Below are 14,338 nucleotides of genomic sequence, written 5' to 3' on the forward strand. Positions count from 1 at the left end.
ATCGGAGTCCATACAAAGAAATCAATCAAGGTATTTGAAACGGAAAACCTGGCTCCAGAATTCTGTTTCTATACTGATCAGACTCGCTGCAGCCAAACTAAAAGCAGAGTAATATCAGGGGCCAGTCGCTGAAAAACAACTGGATTCACACATCCAAAGAGTTATTGTCATCGTCCGCATCTGAAGAGCTCCACGGCGATTGTCGAGACAAAAGGAAAAATAAATCGAATCGGATCCACTTCCTCTCTTGCAGTGAGAGGAGGTGGAGGATACAAGTCACAGCAACGTTCAAATCCTTAAAGAAGGGAAATGGGGGAGCAGGTAAAACAACAGTTTTTTTTCTCCTCTGTTATGTTGTCCAGGAAGATAATGCTCTTCAAAAGGTTGTTCTGGCAAAAGACTGTCTTTAAAGTAACTGGATGATCAATAAAAATGACTCATTCCTGCAGTATACTTGAGGAAAACGGTCACTTGTTTTTGATATCTGCACTGGGAAATCTCAATGTAAGTATTTCAAGATCAGGAGTATTATATAAATGATAAAACCAAGTCCATCGATTTCAGACTCCACTACCTCAGTACCACAGTAGAAAATGCACTCTGGGCCAGTGATTGCTGACTAAAGCCTGTGCATATTTTGTTACCTCTAAATCACCAAAGACACAGAGTGAAAAAGAGCAAAAACTAAAGATGGTCCAAATAAGCCCGGTAAGTGAGTAATGGAGGTGATTACTAAATTAACTCAAAATAGTGGCGAGTTACGAAATTGAAAATACTGTTAAGAAAGAAAAAAAAACAATTAACAAAGCACCTTTGAAACACATCTTACCCCAGGACTTCCTTTTTTTAAACATGCACCTGTTTTTAGCCTTCTTTGACTTTTTTTTTGGCCATCCAAACTTGGCCTTCTTCAGGCATCGTGGAAAGATGGTCTTTTGCATGCTTAAGACAACAAAGGCCTCGTCTTGTTTCTCAACACAACCACACTTCCCAGCATGGACGCAAAACATCCACACATTCAGAGGGGGGGGGGGGGGGGGGGGGGGTTGGGGGTCGAGAAAGGAGTGGATACTCGTAGTATTCTGTTGCACATCTTCACACTGGGGACCACTTTGGCACTGAGGCTTCCGTTATGAAAACAGAGTTTGATAAGAGCCTCAGTTTCTCCTTCTGTCAATCATGAGATAGTGCCCTTGAATTAAGGCCAGGCCATCCTGAGTACCGCCCTGGCTGCATCAGCCAATCAGGTTCCCGATTGTCCTCCATGATGCTGTGTGATTGGCTGGAGGGAGAGAAGGAAGATAGAGAGAGAAGAACAGGGGAGGAGCTTGGTAGAGTGCTATCCAATCATTGCTTCCGATAGATGGATCAACCACTCAGAGGCAGCCATTCATTTACTGTTTTTGCCTGTTTATGTTCAGGTGTGAGGCAATGGTTTGTTTACCTGAGTCTCTCAATTCTTTGTCTGAGGTATATTCATGGCACTGTGCATTGTCAACCCTGTATCCTACAGTGCATCTCCCCTATTGTAACACATTGTATTTATTACTAGATGCAGCACAGGTCATTTAAATGATAGCCCTCAATCTATGTCTTTATTTTTCACTCTTCGGTCGAAACCAGTTCCTGCCTTCCCCTGGCTAGATGCTCTTCTGGACATTATAGCTTAATAGTGTTATTGTGTGATTTGTCTTTCATAGGCCAATTGCACATGGTAGCCTGTGGTACAGGCATGTCAACACTTGCATGCTGTGCTCGCTGCATTTATACGTTATTGTAAGGCCTAGTGTATGCGCTTGCAAAACAACTAAAAAAGGAGACATGGGTTAACCTTTGTCCTTTCCATGAAACTAGAAGCGCATGAAGAACAATAGCTAGTTGCATCAGCACAACAATGCACACATACATGGATGTCTTGCGCAAAGTTAAAAGAAAATGGCAATAAAGTCACTCTTTTCCAAACAAACATAACAACGGACAGTATACAAAAGAAATGGGACAAAGGATGGATAACATAGAACAAGACTTAAGATATGCTAAACACAGTCCATCTTAATACAATACTGTAGATATCTGGCATGCTTTTAAGGTACAATTTTATAATGTACAGAAAAGTCACTACGAGCATCTTTCTGAGTTTAGGGCCAGTAAGAGTTACTAAGGATCGGTCGAGGGATAATCAAAGAGTAGAAATGATGACATACCTTAATCATACACCTCTTCGAAAACCATTTTTACAATAACTAATGACAAGAACTTACATTTCAGTCAAATAATTCTCAAACATTATTTGTCAGCACTGATATTCTCAGTTGGGCACTTACAATGCTCTCATGGACAGCTTTCTTGAGGCATATAGTGACGCATACATAGAAAAATAGATGTTATACCTTTATACATATACAGATATATACCTGCCATTATGTCCCACTAATGACCTGCCCCCTTTCTTTTGATTGAAAGGCAATAGTTTACCTGACAGAGTCCACCTTTTACTCCACTTCCTTCATGAACATCAATGTAAACAAACGTTCACATTACATTTTTTTGCACTCACTCTCTCTACCCCTCTCAAATTCACACACACACACCCACACACAGAGACACACACACACACACACACACACACACACACACATATGTGCACATATAAACACTTAGGACATTTAGACAGTAGCATGTAAATTAAAGAGGAGCCGTGTAGACGAGGACAAATGGACAGTGAGTGAATGAGAGGCAGTGCTGTGACACAGACAGGAAATGACACGGTTTGTTTCTGTAGCACCAAGTAATCATCATCAGGTTCTGAGATTGAGAAGAGAAAACAATGCAAGTCCAGTTCGGCGAAAAATAAATAAATGAACAAAAAAAAGAAGTTAATTACAATTTTGATGACTATAACCACTTCCCTCAAGTGTTTGAAGTTGTGAAATCCACAAAAAGTGGACTTGTCTTGCCTTGGACACACAGGTTTGTTAAAATGGCATCGTACTGACAGTTCTCTTTGATTTTCTGATTACACTGTGTGATTCAACCACTAGTGTGATAACATTGCTAGCACATTTTACTACTTTTTTAAAACCCTGTTTATAGATGCTGAAAGGCACTACGGAAGCTAGACCACATTACAACGTCTTCACCAAAGGATGTTTATAGCATTTTCAAGACAGAAGACAACTACGACTGAGTCCGTATAATCAAGATTCTACTTGTGGGTTTGCGTTTGCTTTCTCCATTAACCTTCTTGTGGTCAACAAGTAAGAGGATTGTTAAAAGGTTTCTTTAAAAAAAACAAAAAACCATATGATATTCCAATGATATCCAAGATATTTAAAGTATAGTCACCTGTCTCTAAAGACAGATATTGACCAAAGCCTTTTTGGATCTTTGGAGATCAGGTCTCCTGAAAGCCCTTGATTCTCTTCTGTTCATGCTATGTGTAAAATATGTGCTGCCCCCCACATAATTCTTCTCTCTCTCTGGTTTGAGCACAGGATAGCAAAAATAAAATGGCGACACGAGGGGCTATTCTAGTGAAATTAGGGTGACTTTTTTAGGCTCTGGCTCTTCTCTCATTTATTTGGCCTGGTGTTGTTATTGACCTGCTCCCCCTCCTGCTTGGCCAGACACTGATGTCTCGGTTGCTGGGGGGCTAGTTGCCGTTGTGACTGACACTGGGATGGATTTTTGGTTGCCACGGAGCTCTCCATTCTGGCTGCGGTGAGGGTGAGGAGGGGAATGAGGAGACGGGCCCGACGGGGCCGAGGGGGGGGACAGGACTCCGTTCCGAGGGGGTTTGTCTGGGGAGATTCCATAAGAAGAGACTCCAGGGTCAGCTGCAAGGAGTATTCCTCCTCTTCCTCCTCCTCCTCCTTTATTCACACCGGCGTCTGCTGAACCCAAGGAGGAAAGCTGGTCTTCCTAGCAAGACAGAGAGAGAAAGAGAAGCAGAGAAGAGAGGGAAGAGGAGAGGGCAGGGGGGAGAGGGAGAGGCCGGAAGAGGGGGCACATGGAGTGTGGAAGTGGTGGACGAGGGAGTGGGTCGATGCCAAAGGTCAACCAAGAAGAGCCAGAGAGTCATGGGTGAGGTGTGCATGTGGAAAAAGAGAGACAAAAGAGAGAACTCAAAAGTTCAGAGAAGAACAAAAGTGTGTTCGGTGAGGGAAGAGGGGAAGTTCTCGAGAAGAAGTAGATCAATACAGTGGTGGAGAAAACGTTCAAAGCAAGAGATATTGATCACGTAAAGGATCCAAATAAGGAGAGATTGAATAAAAAGAAGGAAAACCATATTAAAGGAAAGAGAAAGTGAGAGAGAGAGAGGAGGAGGAGAGAGGAGGAGGTGACAAGGGATTGGAGGAGTGGTGGACAGGGAGGAGGAGGAGGAGGAGAGAGGAGAATGAGTTATAAAGCAGAGATGAGAAACATCCACACCAACAGAGGATTAGAAGGGAGAGAGAAAGAAAGGGATGGGGGAGGGGTTAAAATCCAGGGGTAAATAGGTGAGTATGCTGGGTGAGTTAAAATCCAGGGGTAAATAGGTGAGTATGCTGGGTGGGTTATAATCCAGGGGTAAATAGGTGAGTATGCTGGGTGGGTTATAATCCAGGGGTAAATAGGTGAGTATACTGGGTTGGTTATAATCCAGGGGTAAATAGGTGAGTATGCTTGGTGGGTTATAATTCAGGGGTAAATAGGTGAGTATGCTTGGTGGTCTCCACAGTGGCTGTGTGTTACTGGGTCCTTTATAGTACATCCGTTGTGGAGTGTGTGGTAGGGGTGGGGGTGGGGGTGGGGGGGGGCTAGTTGGATTGAATCAGTCCGTATGACTGGAATGTCATGAAAAGAACATGATTCTGAGGACAGTGCTGGAGAGGTCATCCATTTCTGACTTTCTGTCTTCTGGGGAGCATGGAAGAATCCTGCCCTCAGAATCATGTTCACTCTAAAAGATAAGGCCTGGGCAAGATCAGTTTCCTAACAGCTGATAGGACTTTAGTGTAAGAACCACAGAAAAGAAATACAAAAAAAAGAAGGTTCAAACCATTCACTGGGATCCACTGTGTCCTATACTGAGTGAGTCTGCATATACTTACTTTTATAGAGGTTTCCCTAAGAAGGGTTGCCATGTCACCCAACAGTGTTATACAGGGCAATCATTTCATGATCATATCCAACAACCATCTTACAATACACATATCAGCATGCAAAGGTGACAGAACAGTGTAGGAACATAGCCACAATGTTTGCCTATAGACCTTGTCTACAACATATATTTATTGTTATATAATTAAATTAAAATTAATGAAATCAAATTAAAACCTTTTTCACGCCACCAATCATACTTTCAAGCCCGTGCCCATTTCAGTGATGGGTTCCTGTTGCTTTTCTCATTCAGCGAATTGACACACAGTTCACAGTCTGGGTTGAAAGTGTGGACAGGCTGATTGGCCAAGGTTTTCATTTGGTCTTATCTTCTATTCTTACCTACATTGGCGCAGAGAAACGTCAATGGAAAATACCAGTCATGATTTCAGTTATAAGTAACTAAATCGAGCTCATTGTGCAAGCCGTCAAGCTCAGTCTCATTCAGTGAGGTCTGTATCGAAGCAGTGGGGGAGAAAACAGTTGGATTATTAGAGCTTATGGTTAGAGAACTTCAGTAGGTTGCTATGTGTACACCAGGTAATGAAGCAGTCTCTTCACTGCAGTGTGTATGACGCTCACATTTGTTTTTACACAGATTAGATAGCAGAACTTAAAAAGCATAGCTCCTCAATTTCTCTACGACAAGTGACTCCGAAGCATTATCAAAATGTTTACATTGATTGTTCAATGTGAATGAAGCACTGGGGAAGAAAAGACCTTTCATGATCTTCTCTGACAAAACCGGATTCAACAAGTATGACATCCAGGAGGTACATATTGTTGAGGTCAATAGTGTTGGGTTTAGTATGGACAAACATCAATGTCATAGCATTCATAGAGGGTGAATAACAGTGGTCAAATTTCCATTGACTCAGCAGAGCTTTTCTCTTCTCACTCAGAACCTTGAACTCATATGGACTGAAGGTATCACAGCAAATGACTGAATATGCTTTACCATTCCCCTATGAAAGAGTAACAGCAACATTAACAAATAGAGTGAAATGAGGACAGTCGAAGTGGATGGTGGAATCTCTGTCAGATCCTACAAAAGCTCATTGGTTGGGTCCCCGTGGGGCCAGATTCATAGGGCTGCCTTATAAGCTGTTGGCACTTTTGACAACAATCTATTGATTGCGCTACAAACAAAAGAAATGGGCCAGAAACAGAATGGCGGCATCTTATTCCTAGATGCAGTCACGGGTGGGCTATTCAGAAGAGCCAACATCCAGAAGAAGAATAAGGCATCTCTCACAGGTCTGGTCTAAATAAAACCATGTACTGAGTGCATTGTTTACTCCAATTCCAGACCCGATTCGATCCATTTTACACAGAAGGCTATCCATGATACGTGGAAAAAGAACAGACCCACAAACAAGCTAACAATTAAGGCACTGATCGTCAGAGTTACAAAGAGAGATACACACATAGGGATTTATGTATGCTTAGCTCAAATATCCCAAAAATGTCATTCCAATTAGTTTCAGTGGAAGTACAGCATACATTGTGTAATTCCTAATAGGAATGCCATACCAAATACCTCTCTCTTCAACTCGTGTCCAACACTGATACAATGCCCACAATGTCAACACACATATCTGACCGAAGATTTCACCAGGTGAAAACAGCACATACAAACTGCACTTCACAAATGCAACACAAACAATTATATCATCACATAACAAAAACAAACAAACAAACATGGTAGCCACAAACACACACACACACACACACACACACACACAGTCAAGCACACACGTTCTCTTTCACACATATACGGTTTCCTTTCAGGGAAGGAGCGAGCCAGATACGGAGATTTCCCACAATGCTCGGCACACATGCTTGGAGGGTAAATGATGCCAATAGAATGAACGTGATTATGAGCTCTTTGCTCATCTGAAATGAATGTGTGTGTGTGTGTGTGTGTGTGTGTGTGTGTGTGTGTGTGTGTGTGTTTGTGTGTGTGTGTGTGTGTAAGAGAGAGAAAGAGGGAGATACAGAGACTTAACATGTGTGTGTATATGTGTTTGTCCTTTGATCTATGTAGGCACTTATGAATATATGTTGTAGAAGTGCATGTGTTAATATTTATTGCGTAATATTTTATATGCCGCTCATATTACATCATGTTTGTCAATCACGTTGAGGGAAAGGCTGTCTCAGTTGGGGTTACACAGGAAATAGAGATCATATTTTTGAGTAATGGTAGTAGTGTAAATATTGCATTCAGGATGTTGCCAGATTTGAAATAACTAATGTGATAAATTACTTTTCATTTAAATTGTTTTAAGAGAAATAATATGCAGATCTTCAGAACAAATGGTATAGCCTCAATAAATGTGAATTAGTTCATAATCCTGGAATCCATTAATTCTTTTCAGTTAGCTACTGTCAGGAATTTTGAATTTAGAATTGCTGCTGGAGACAAGTCTGTACCTCCCATTGCAAAGCATTATGGGAAGTCTCTGTATATGCCTGTCTGTGTACCAGTATTCTCACAAAAAGAATATGTGTGATCAGAAACAGATTCTATCCCATACAAAATGTGTTGTATTAAAAATATACAGTATATTAACAACAAAGGCCAGACCATTTAAATGGCCACACATATTTTGTCAAAAAACTTTGTTGACATTTCAAAGGAAATAGTTCAGCTCCAGCATAAATGACAATTAATCATTTTTTTTAAATTGGTTTAAAATTAGATTTCATTTATCAGTTAATTTGCCTGACACCGCAATACCTAAATGATTGTAAATATATATGTATACGTATATATATATTTGTTATATATATATGGTATATGTTACCTCACACAACATGCAACTTTGGCAGTGGCGCTACCATTCCTCAACTTCTCTCAATGGATACCAGCTAGGATAAATAATGAACAGAAAAATTAAAATAAAGAAACTGAACTGAAATATCTGCTGTTTCCTCATAGTGATCATATCGCTGCTGTGAGGCCCACTGCTTCAGTGTCTGGCGTGCTACATCACTAGATCTTCCACTCCACCATTTGCCTGTCCTCACAATAGGGTGGGGTGAGGTGGGGTGGACTACAGGGCTGCAGTGTGTGTGTGTGTGTGTGTGTGTGTGTGTGTGTGTGTGTGTGTGTGTGTGTGTGTGTGTGTGTGTGTGTGTGTGTATGTGCGTTGTGACAGGGTGGACACTGATCGGTAGTTTACCTTTGAATTCGGGGTGGGACAGGAGCGAGACGGGGCTGCACTAGGATGGATTGCCGCCTCCCCTAAGAGAAATCACCGTATCCCATCAACACAAGGAGAAAGGAGCAATCGAGGAGCAGAGGAGAGGAGAGGAGAGGAGAGGAGTCAGGGATGGAGAGGAGAGAGGAAACGATCAAAGAAGTAAGAGGAGAGAGGAGGAGGAGAAGAAGAAGAGAGGGATACAGAAAGGAGAGACATGAAGCAGTTTTGAAGAGATGGGGAAAGATGGGAGTGTAGATGTGTCAGGGAAGAGGGGTTAGGGGAATGGGCAGATGAAGAGGAGAAAAAAGGAGGAGAAGAGGAGAGAACAGGGAGGAAGAAGAGGAGAGGAAGGGCCTGTGTGTTAGATAAGAGAACCCAAAAGGAGAAGGAGAGGAGGGCAGGTGCAGGACCAAGAGTAACACACATACACACTTACACACTTACACACACACCCACTCACACAAAAACACTAATATGCACATAAAAAATATGATCACTTGGACACGTAGTCACATAAAGACAGAAATACAAGCACATAGATAGACAACTTCACACCGAACATGTAAAGACACAATCACACACAAACTTTACACAAATAACACATAACACATAAATTCCCTCATATGACACAAACACTGACTGAACTGCACAGTTAAACCCACAAATATGTCCCAGTAAAGCTGGCAGCCAACACGCAGATCCCTGATAGCTAGCATGCTATGGTATTCCAGCCAGCATGCTGTACAACAAAGCAGCATGATACTTGACTTGACTATTCCAATGTGCCAATTCCTTCTGGTTCAAACAACAATCTCCTCTCGCCCCCATTCTTTCTATTAAAATAGTAAATTAAAACAAAACTCTATCACCTTTCCTGAGGTCAGGAGTTAAGGGGTAGCGAAACATGACATGCTACAGAGCAATTATGCAATCACTGGGAGCAAAACAATTGAAGTTCATGAGACGCCATAACATAATGACTGAACAATGCCTACAGGCAAGACAATTACTTAAAACGAGATTCAGGAAGGTGGACATAGAACACTGACACACAGAGAAATGGAAGTATGTAAATGGCCTCTTCAAATGTTGAATGCACACGCACAAGACCGGGAAGAAAGAATACTGCAGAAAGCACAATGACAGCGGCAAAAACACATCATGCAAAAAGTCCTCTGAATACAAACACAACAAAAAGTGTATCGCATGCAACAGAGGAGTTACTTAGTGTGTGACAGTGAGAATGTATCTACTGGGATGAGGGGTGTCTCCTATAAACAGCACACTGAAATACCTCCCTCCTCTAAACGCCTCTTAAGTCTCCCTGGTCTGAAGTCTTCATCAACATAGGTTAAGCAAAAAAAAACATTGATTGCCCGCCGGTCACACCTGTGATGGAACCGACGGATCAGAAACCGAATGGAAAGGATCTGTCCATCGCGGCCATGCGTTTAAGAGCATTTAAACAGACATCATTCTGTACTGATAAGAGGTATCTGTTCATGGTTGTAGAGTATATCCACGGTTACTCATCTATGGATCATACCCGAGCCCAGTAGCCCGAAGAGCCGTACGTGTTAGACGTCACCATCTGCAAAGACTGACGCAAAACTCCCTTTCAGTGAATTAGCAGCAGCACCAGATCAGAGCGGACGATCGGCCGCCACGGTATACTTAACTGTCAAATGGACCCCGAAAGACCCTATTAGTCACAAATGATGTCTGTAACACGAAGGGCGGAATTCATAATTATGGTTTAGGCACTCAAGTCAGACGCATTCTGATGAGTCACGCACAGAGAAACCGAACTCATCAAAACACCGTGGCTTTCCTGTGTTTGAGGGGCAAGGATTCTACTGAACACTGATAACGTGTAAGGGAAGGACACTTCAGGCGTGTGACAGCACTGCTGGATGTTGTATTTAGAGGAAAACAAGCTTCGACCGCAACAGCAGGGTGACCAAAACACACAATGTGGAGGCTTCATTTGGAGAAAAGGATGTGTGACTATCCCTTGATTGTTCTCCAAGGTCATCTCAACATGTCATTTCTGGCACTCAGCACTGTTGTTAAAGTACATACGCACAACTGCAAAGCACAACGGAGACTAAATGTAGAGGACAATCTAAGTTCAAATCAGAGTTGATATGAAAATAATCAGCACGACCCTCTATATCAGTGGAACTTCAATAACTGCACATTTCCCATTTTTTATTTAAATGCTTTCATCAAGCAGACATTTTAATCCAAAGTGACTTTCAGTATCATACAGATACATATTTTTCCATTAAGCACATTGGTGTTGTTAGCCCCTTTTCCAACCAGTTGATACAGAAACACATTTCAGAATTTCATCTACGACCTATGTTTTCTCCTTTAAACTGACCAACAGACAAACTGATTACCAGAGATGAGACTCAACTTCAACATCCACAGTCTTTACCAAACGATTCAATCAAACACACTAGATAAAGTCCAATTAACACCGTTGAAACACACAGTACAGTCCACCAATCAGCCAGAGGAGCTCACTCTTTGACTCAAACAATTGCTTGTAAAAATGCAGATCAGGCTTGTATGTCCACTGCCTGAGGCCGGCTGAAGCCATATCAAGTTGGCATGTACAGTCAACAATAAACACAGCAGTGAGGAGACCTTAAGCTCTCTCAGTGTTGAATGTCCACCTTTCACCCTCTCCAGGTGGATAGTAGACAGTGTTATCCTATTGCCTCCCTGCAGAGAATCCATTTTTCACCTTCACGAGCTACCGCTTTCTAAGCCTCTGCTGCTAATCTTTCTCTCTCTCTTTCTCTCTCTCCCTCTCTTCTCTCTCTCTTTCTCCCTCTCTTCTCTCTCTCTCTCTCTCTTCTCTCTCTCTCTCAGTGGGGGAAAAGCTCAGTGCTGATCAGTGAAATAACTGGAAAGGCCCCTGCTGAGTCAGAGCTCAGAGCTGCTGGATCAGCGTCTCCACTGCACTTCTGGTACTACAGTTCCCAGCAGCCCTCTGAACTGTGACATTGCAGGTCAGCCCAGGTATCTCAATGTAATAGTAGTTTTTTTTTTGTGTGTGTGCTGCTGCTGGGATGCCATTTTTTTCTTGCTGCGTCAAGGAAATGTATTAAGTGAGGATCCCTCAGAACAGCCCTTCTGTGATTCCAAGTTTGAAATGATGAAAGCCTCTGCTTCTGAAAATGCATTCCTTTGTCATACTAGAATCTGCACATACAATGTTGTCATGAGAGTATGGGAGCAGCTAAGTCAAACATGATGTCATGGATTTTGGCTTGAGACACTTTTTCATTTGCTGGAAAACACAAAGACAGACTATGACTAAACGTTTCAGGCATGTGATTGACAGCTGATAGGTACAGGGCATACAGGCCATCAACAGAGAAAATCAACGTGACAGACCAGCTAAACATAAATGCTGGAAACAGCTCAAGCACTCAGGTCCTCATGAAAGCGTTTTGTTCTGGATATGGTGGTGAAAAGGGGTAATGCAAACTCCTCCTTGTATGGGCAAGCAATCATGTCTTCCACGCTTTTCACATGTGAGGCGACACCCGCTAGTGTTCAATTCATTTTTTAATGAGAAGCGGGTGGGCAGCATAGGCGAAGCGGCCGGTCTGGGTGGCGGTACGGCGGGCACAGCGGGAACAGCACCGAGACTCCCGTCGCATGGGTGCATGAATCAGGAACAAGCCTGCCCATCTCCAAGATAAAAATTATTTAAAAAATACTTTTTTATGTGGCCGTTTAGGAATTTTATGAAATTGACCAATCAGCATTGTTTATTCAATACGATCACGGCTTAGTTCGAGGAGGAAACTTTAATTTTGGCTTTTGACTTTTGACATTAAAACATCACTTGGAACAATCACATTCTCCAAAGAGGCATTTTTTTTAATGCATTTATTGAACATACTAAATAATATGGGTGCATGATTTGAAATTAGGCTATGTATTCTATGAACTAACTTTTCGTTGCAATGTCGAATGTAGCAATGTCAGCTAAGAAAATGCACAAATTATGAGCTTTCCTTCACAACATATTCCAACTTATCAATGATAACATTTTCAAAAGGATTAAATTACAGGTAGGCTGACTATCCAGACGTGGTTTGATTACTGAGCTGACCTATGGTAACCTCACCGCTACGTCATCTCGCTTAAACGACTCGGGATAGTTTGTTGTTTTTCAGATGAGAGGCGGGGCAGAGGGGGGCAGGACAGAGAGCGGGGACCGCTTTACGTCTGAAAGTGGCCTTATACACACACACACACACACACACACACACACACACACTGAATCCAGCCAAGACCCAACACTGGTCTGACAGAGTAGGAGATGAGCAAGACCGAGATACACGATAAAAGAAAAAATAATGGAGGAGGGAAAAAAGGGGATGATGCAGGGATGGGCTCTGAGGACAATCAATCAAACACGAACATGAAAGGACAAGACAGTCGAACGCAAACCGCAAAGACAACCGAAAATGGGAAAAAAGGAGGCAGACCGTAACATTAACAGACAAATATTGGACAGAGAGGAGATGCAGAGAGAGAGAGAGAGAGAGTGTGTGTGTGTGTGTGTGTTTGTGTGGGAGAGAGAGAGAGAGAGAGAGAGAGAGAGAGAGAAAGAGAGAGTGTGTGTGTGTAAGTGTGTTTGTGTGGGAGAGAGAGAGGGAGGGGGAGACAGAGAGAGAGAGCTACAGAGAGAGAGGGAGAGAGAGAGCTACAGATAGAGAAAGTAGCACAGGCCATTGAATAGAGCAAGAGAAAGAGTGAGAGAATCTGAGAGAATGACAGAGAGAGAAGGAGAGCGAGCGTGAGAGAGAGAGAAAGCGCGCGAGCGCGAGAGAGAAAGCGTGAGAAGAAGAAATAGGAGCACAGACCTGATCAGCAAACATCCTGGTTTTGGGTTCAATCACAGGTCCACCCCTCAGCTCATCCTCCACAGCCATGAGTCTTGATGAGAGAGAGAGAGAGCGGAAAAGAGAGAGAAAGAGAGAATAAGAGAGAGAGAGAGAGAGAGAGAGGAGGGAGGGAGGGAGAAGATGAGAGGGAGGGAGAAGATGAGAGGAAGAGGAGGAAAATTGGGGTTGGACAGGAAAAGAGTGAGGGAGGGAGAGAGAGAGAGAGAGAGAGAGAGAGAGAGAGAGAGAGAGAGAGAGAAACACTTTTGAGTTCAAACATCGCAGCATTTGGGGAGAATTCATTTGAGAGAGAGAGACTGACTGAGACGTCGCCATGGTGGGTGCGTCTGTAACACGCTCCGTGCCAAGGCGCCCGATTACTTTTATTAGCTCACTACACGACAGCACTGCACATTTGCAGCAAAGTATAACTGGCACATCCACTGCCTCACAGTGCTTTATTGGCCAGTAGCACACATGGTCTCATTTTGTCAAATTGACATATTCCCCCCCAAAAAAGACACAAAAACAAAAAAACCTCTCCCTCAGTTTTATCAGGCTTAAGTGGAGGTACTGTTGTGATTATGGTGTTCCAGATAGGTCACATGAATTATATATCCTGTCATCCCCAGGGAATAATTGAACTGATGAAACTGAGGGGGAGGAGGGTGGGGGAGGGGGGGTGGGGTGGTACCATAGGGAAAATATCACAGGGTTTACTTGCAGGTATGAGCAAGCAAGCTTATTAATTTAGCCTTGACAATAGGAGAGAATGGTGTTCCTGTGACAACCTTGCGATTTGGCTTTGATAATGACTGGAGTGATTATAATTGTAAGGAATGCCAGTCGGACTCTCATGGGCGGGTAAGGTGGGAGGAGAAGGGGCTTTGTTCCAAAGAGCAAAGTCTATTTTGAGGTCTTGTTTTTCATGGCTGTGTACACACACAGTGTGGGCAGTCTGACATATGTTGTGTGTTATTCAGACAGCACCAAAGATCAACCATGACCAACCAAGGCCAATAAGGCAATTGACCCGCATGACCTGTGTAAAAAGAGTTGTTGTTTTGAGGT

The 14,338-nt window shown here is 42.8% G+C and overlaps 1 protein-coding gene across 1 annotated transcript in view; it reads right to left on the minus strand.

The window, feature by feature from the left end:
• Positions 1 to 1,156: 1,156 nt before the first annotated feature.
• syngap1b (synaptic Ras GTPase activating protein 1b) overlaps positions 1,157 to 14,338 on the minus strand; it is a 94,390-nt gene continuing 81,208 nt past the window's right edge. Inside the window, exons 21-22 of the mRNA XM_042709042.1 lie at positions 13,247 to 13,319; positions 1,157 to 3,921 (exon numbers count right to left, since the gene is read on the minus strand). Coding sequence (XP_042564976.1) covers positions 3,595 to 3,921; positions 13,247 to 13,319 — 400 coding nt within the window. The 3' untranslated portion in view covers positions 1,157 to 3,594. The remainder of the gene's footprint in view (positions 3,922 to 13,246; positions 13,320 to 14,338) is intronic.

The sequence above is a fragment of the Clupea harengus genome, chromosome 11, assembly GCF_900700415.2.
Source record: "Clupea harengus chromosome 11, Ch_v2.0.2, whole genome shotgun sequence".
In the NCBI taxonomy this organism is placed as follows: Eukaryota; Metazoa; Chordata; class Actinopteri; order Clupeiformes; family Clupeidae; genus Clupea; species Clupea harengus.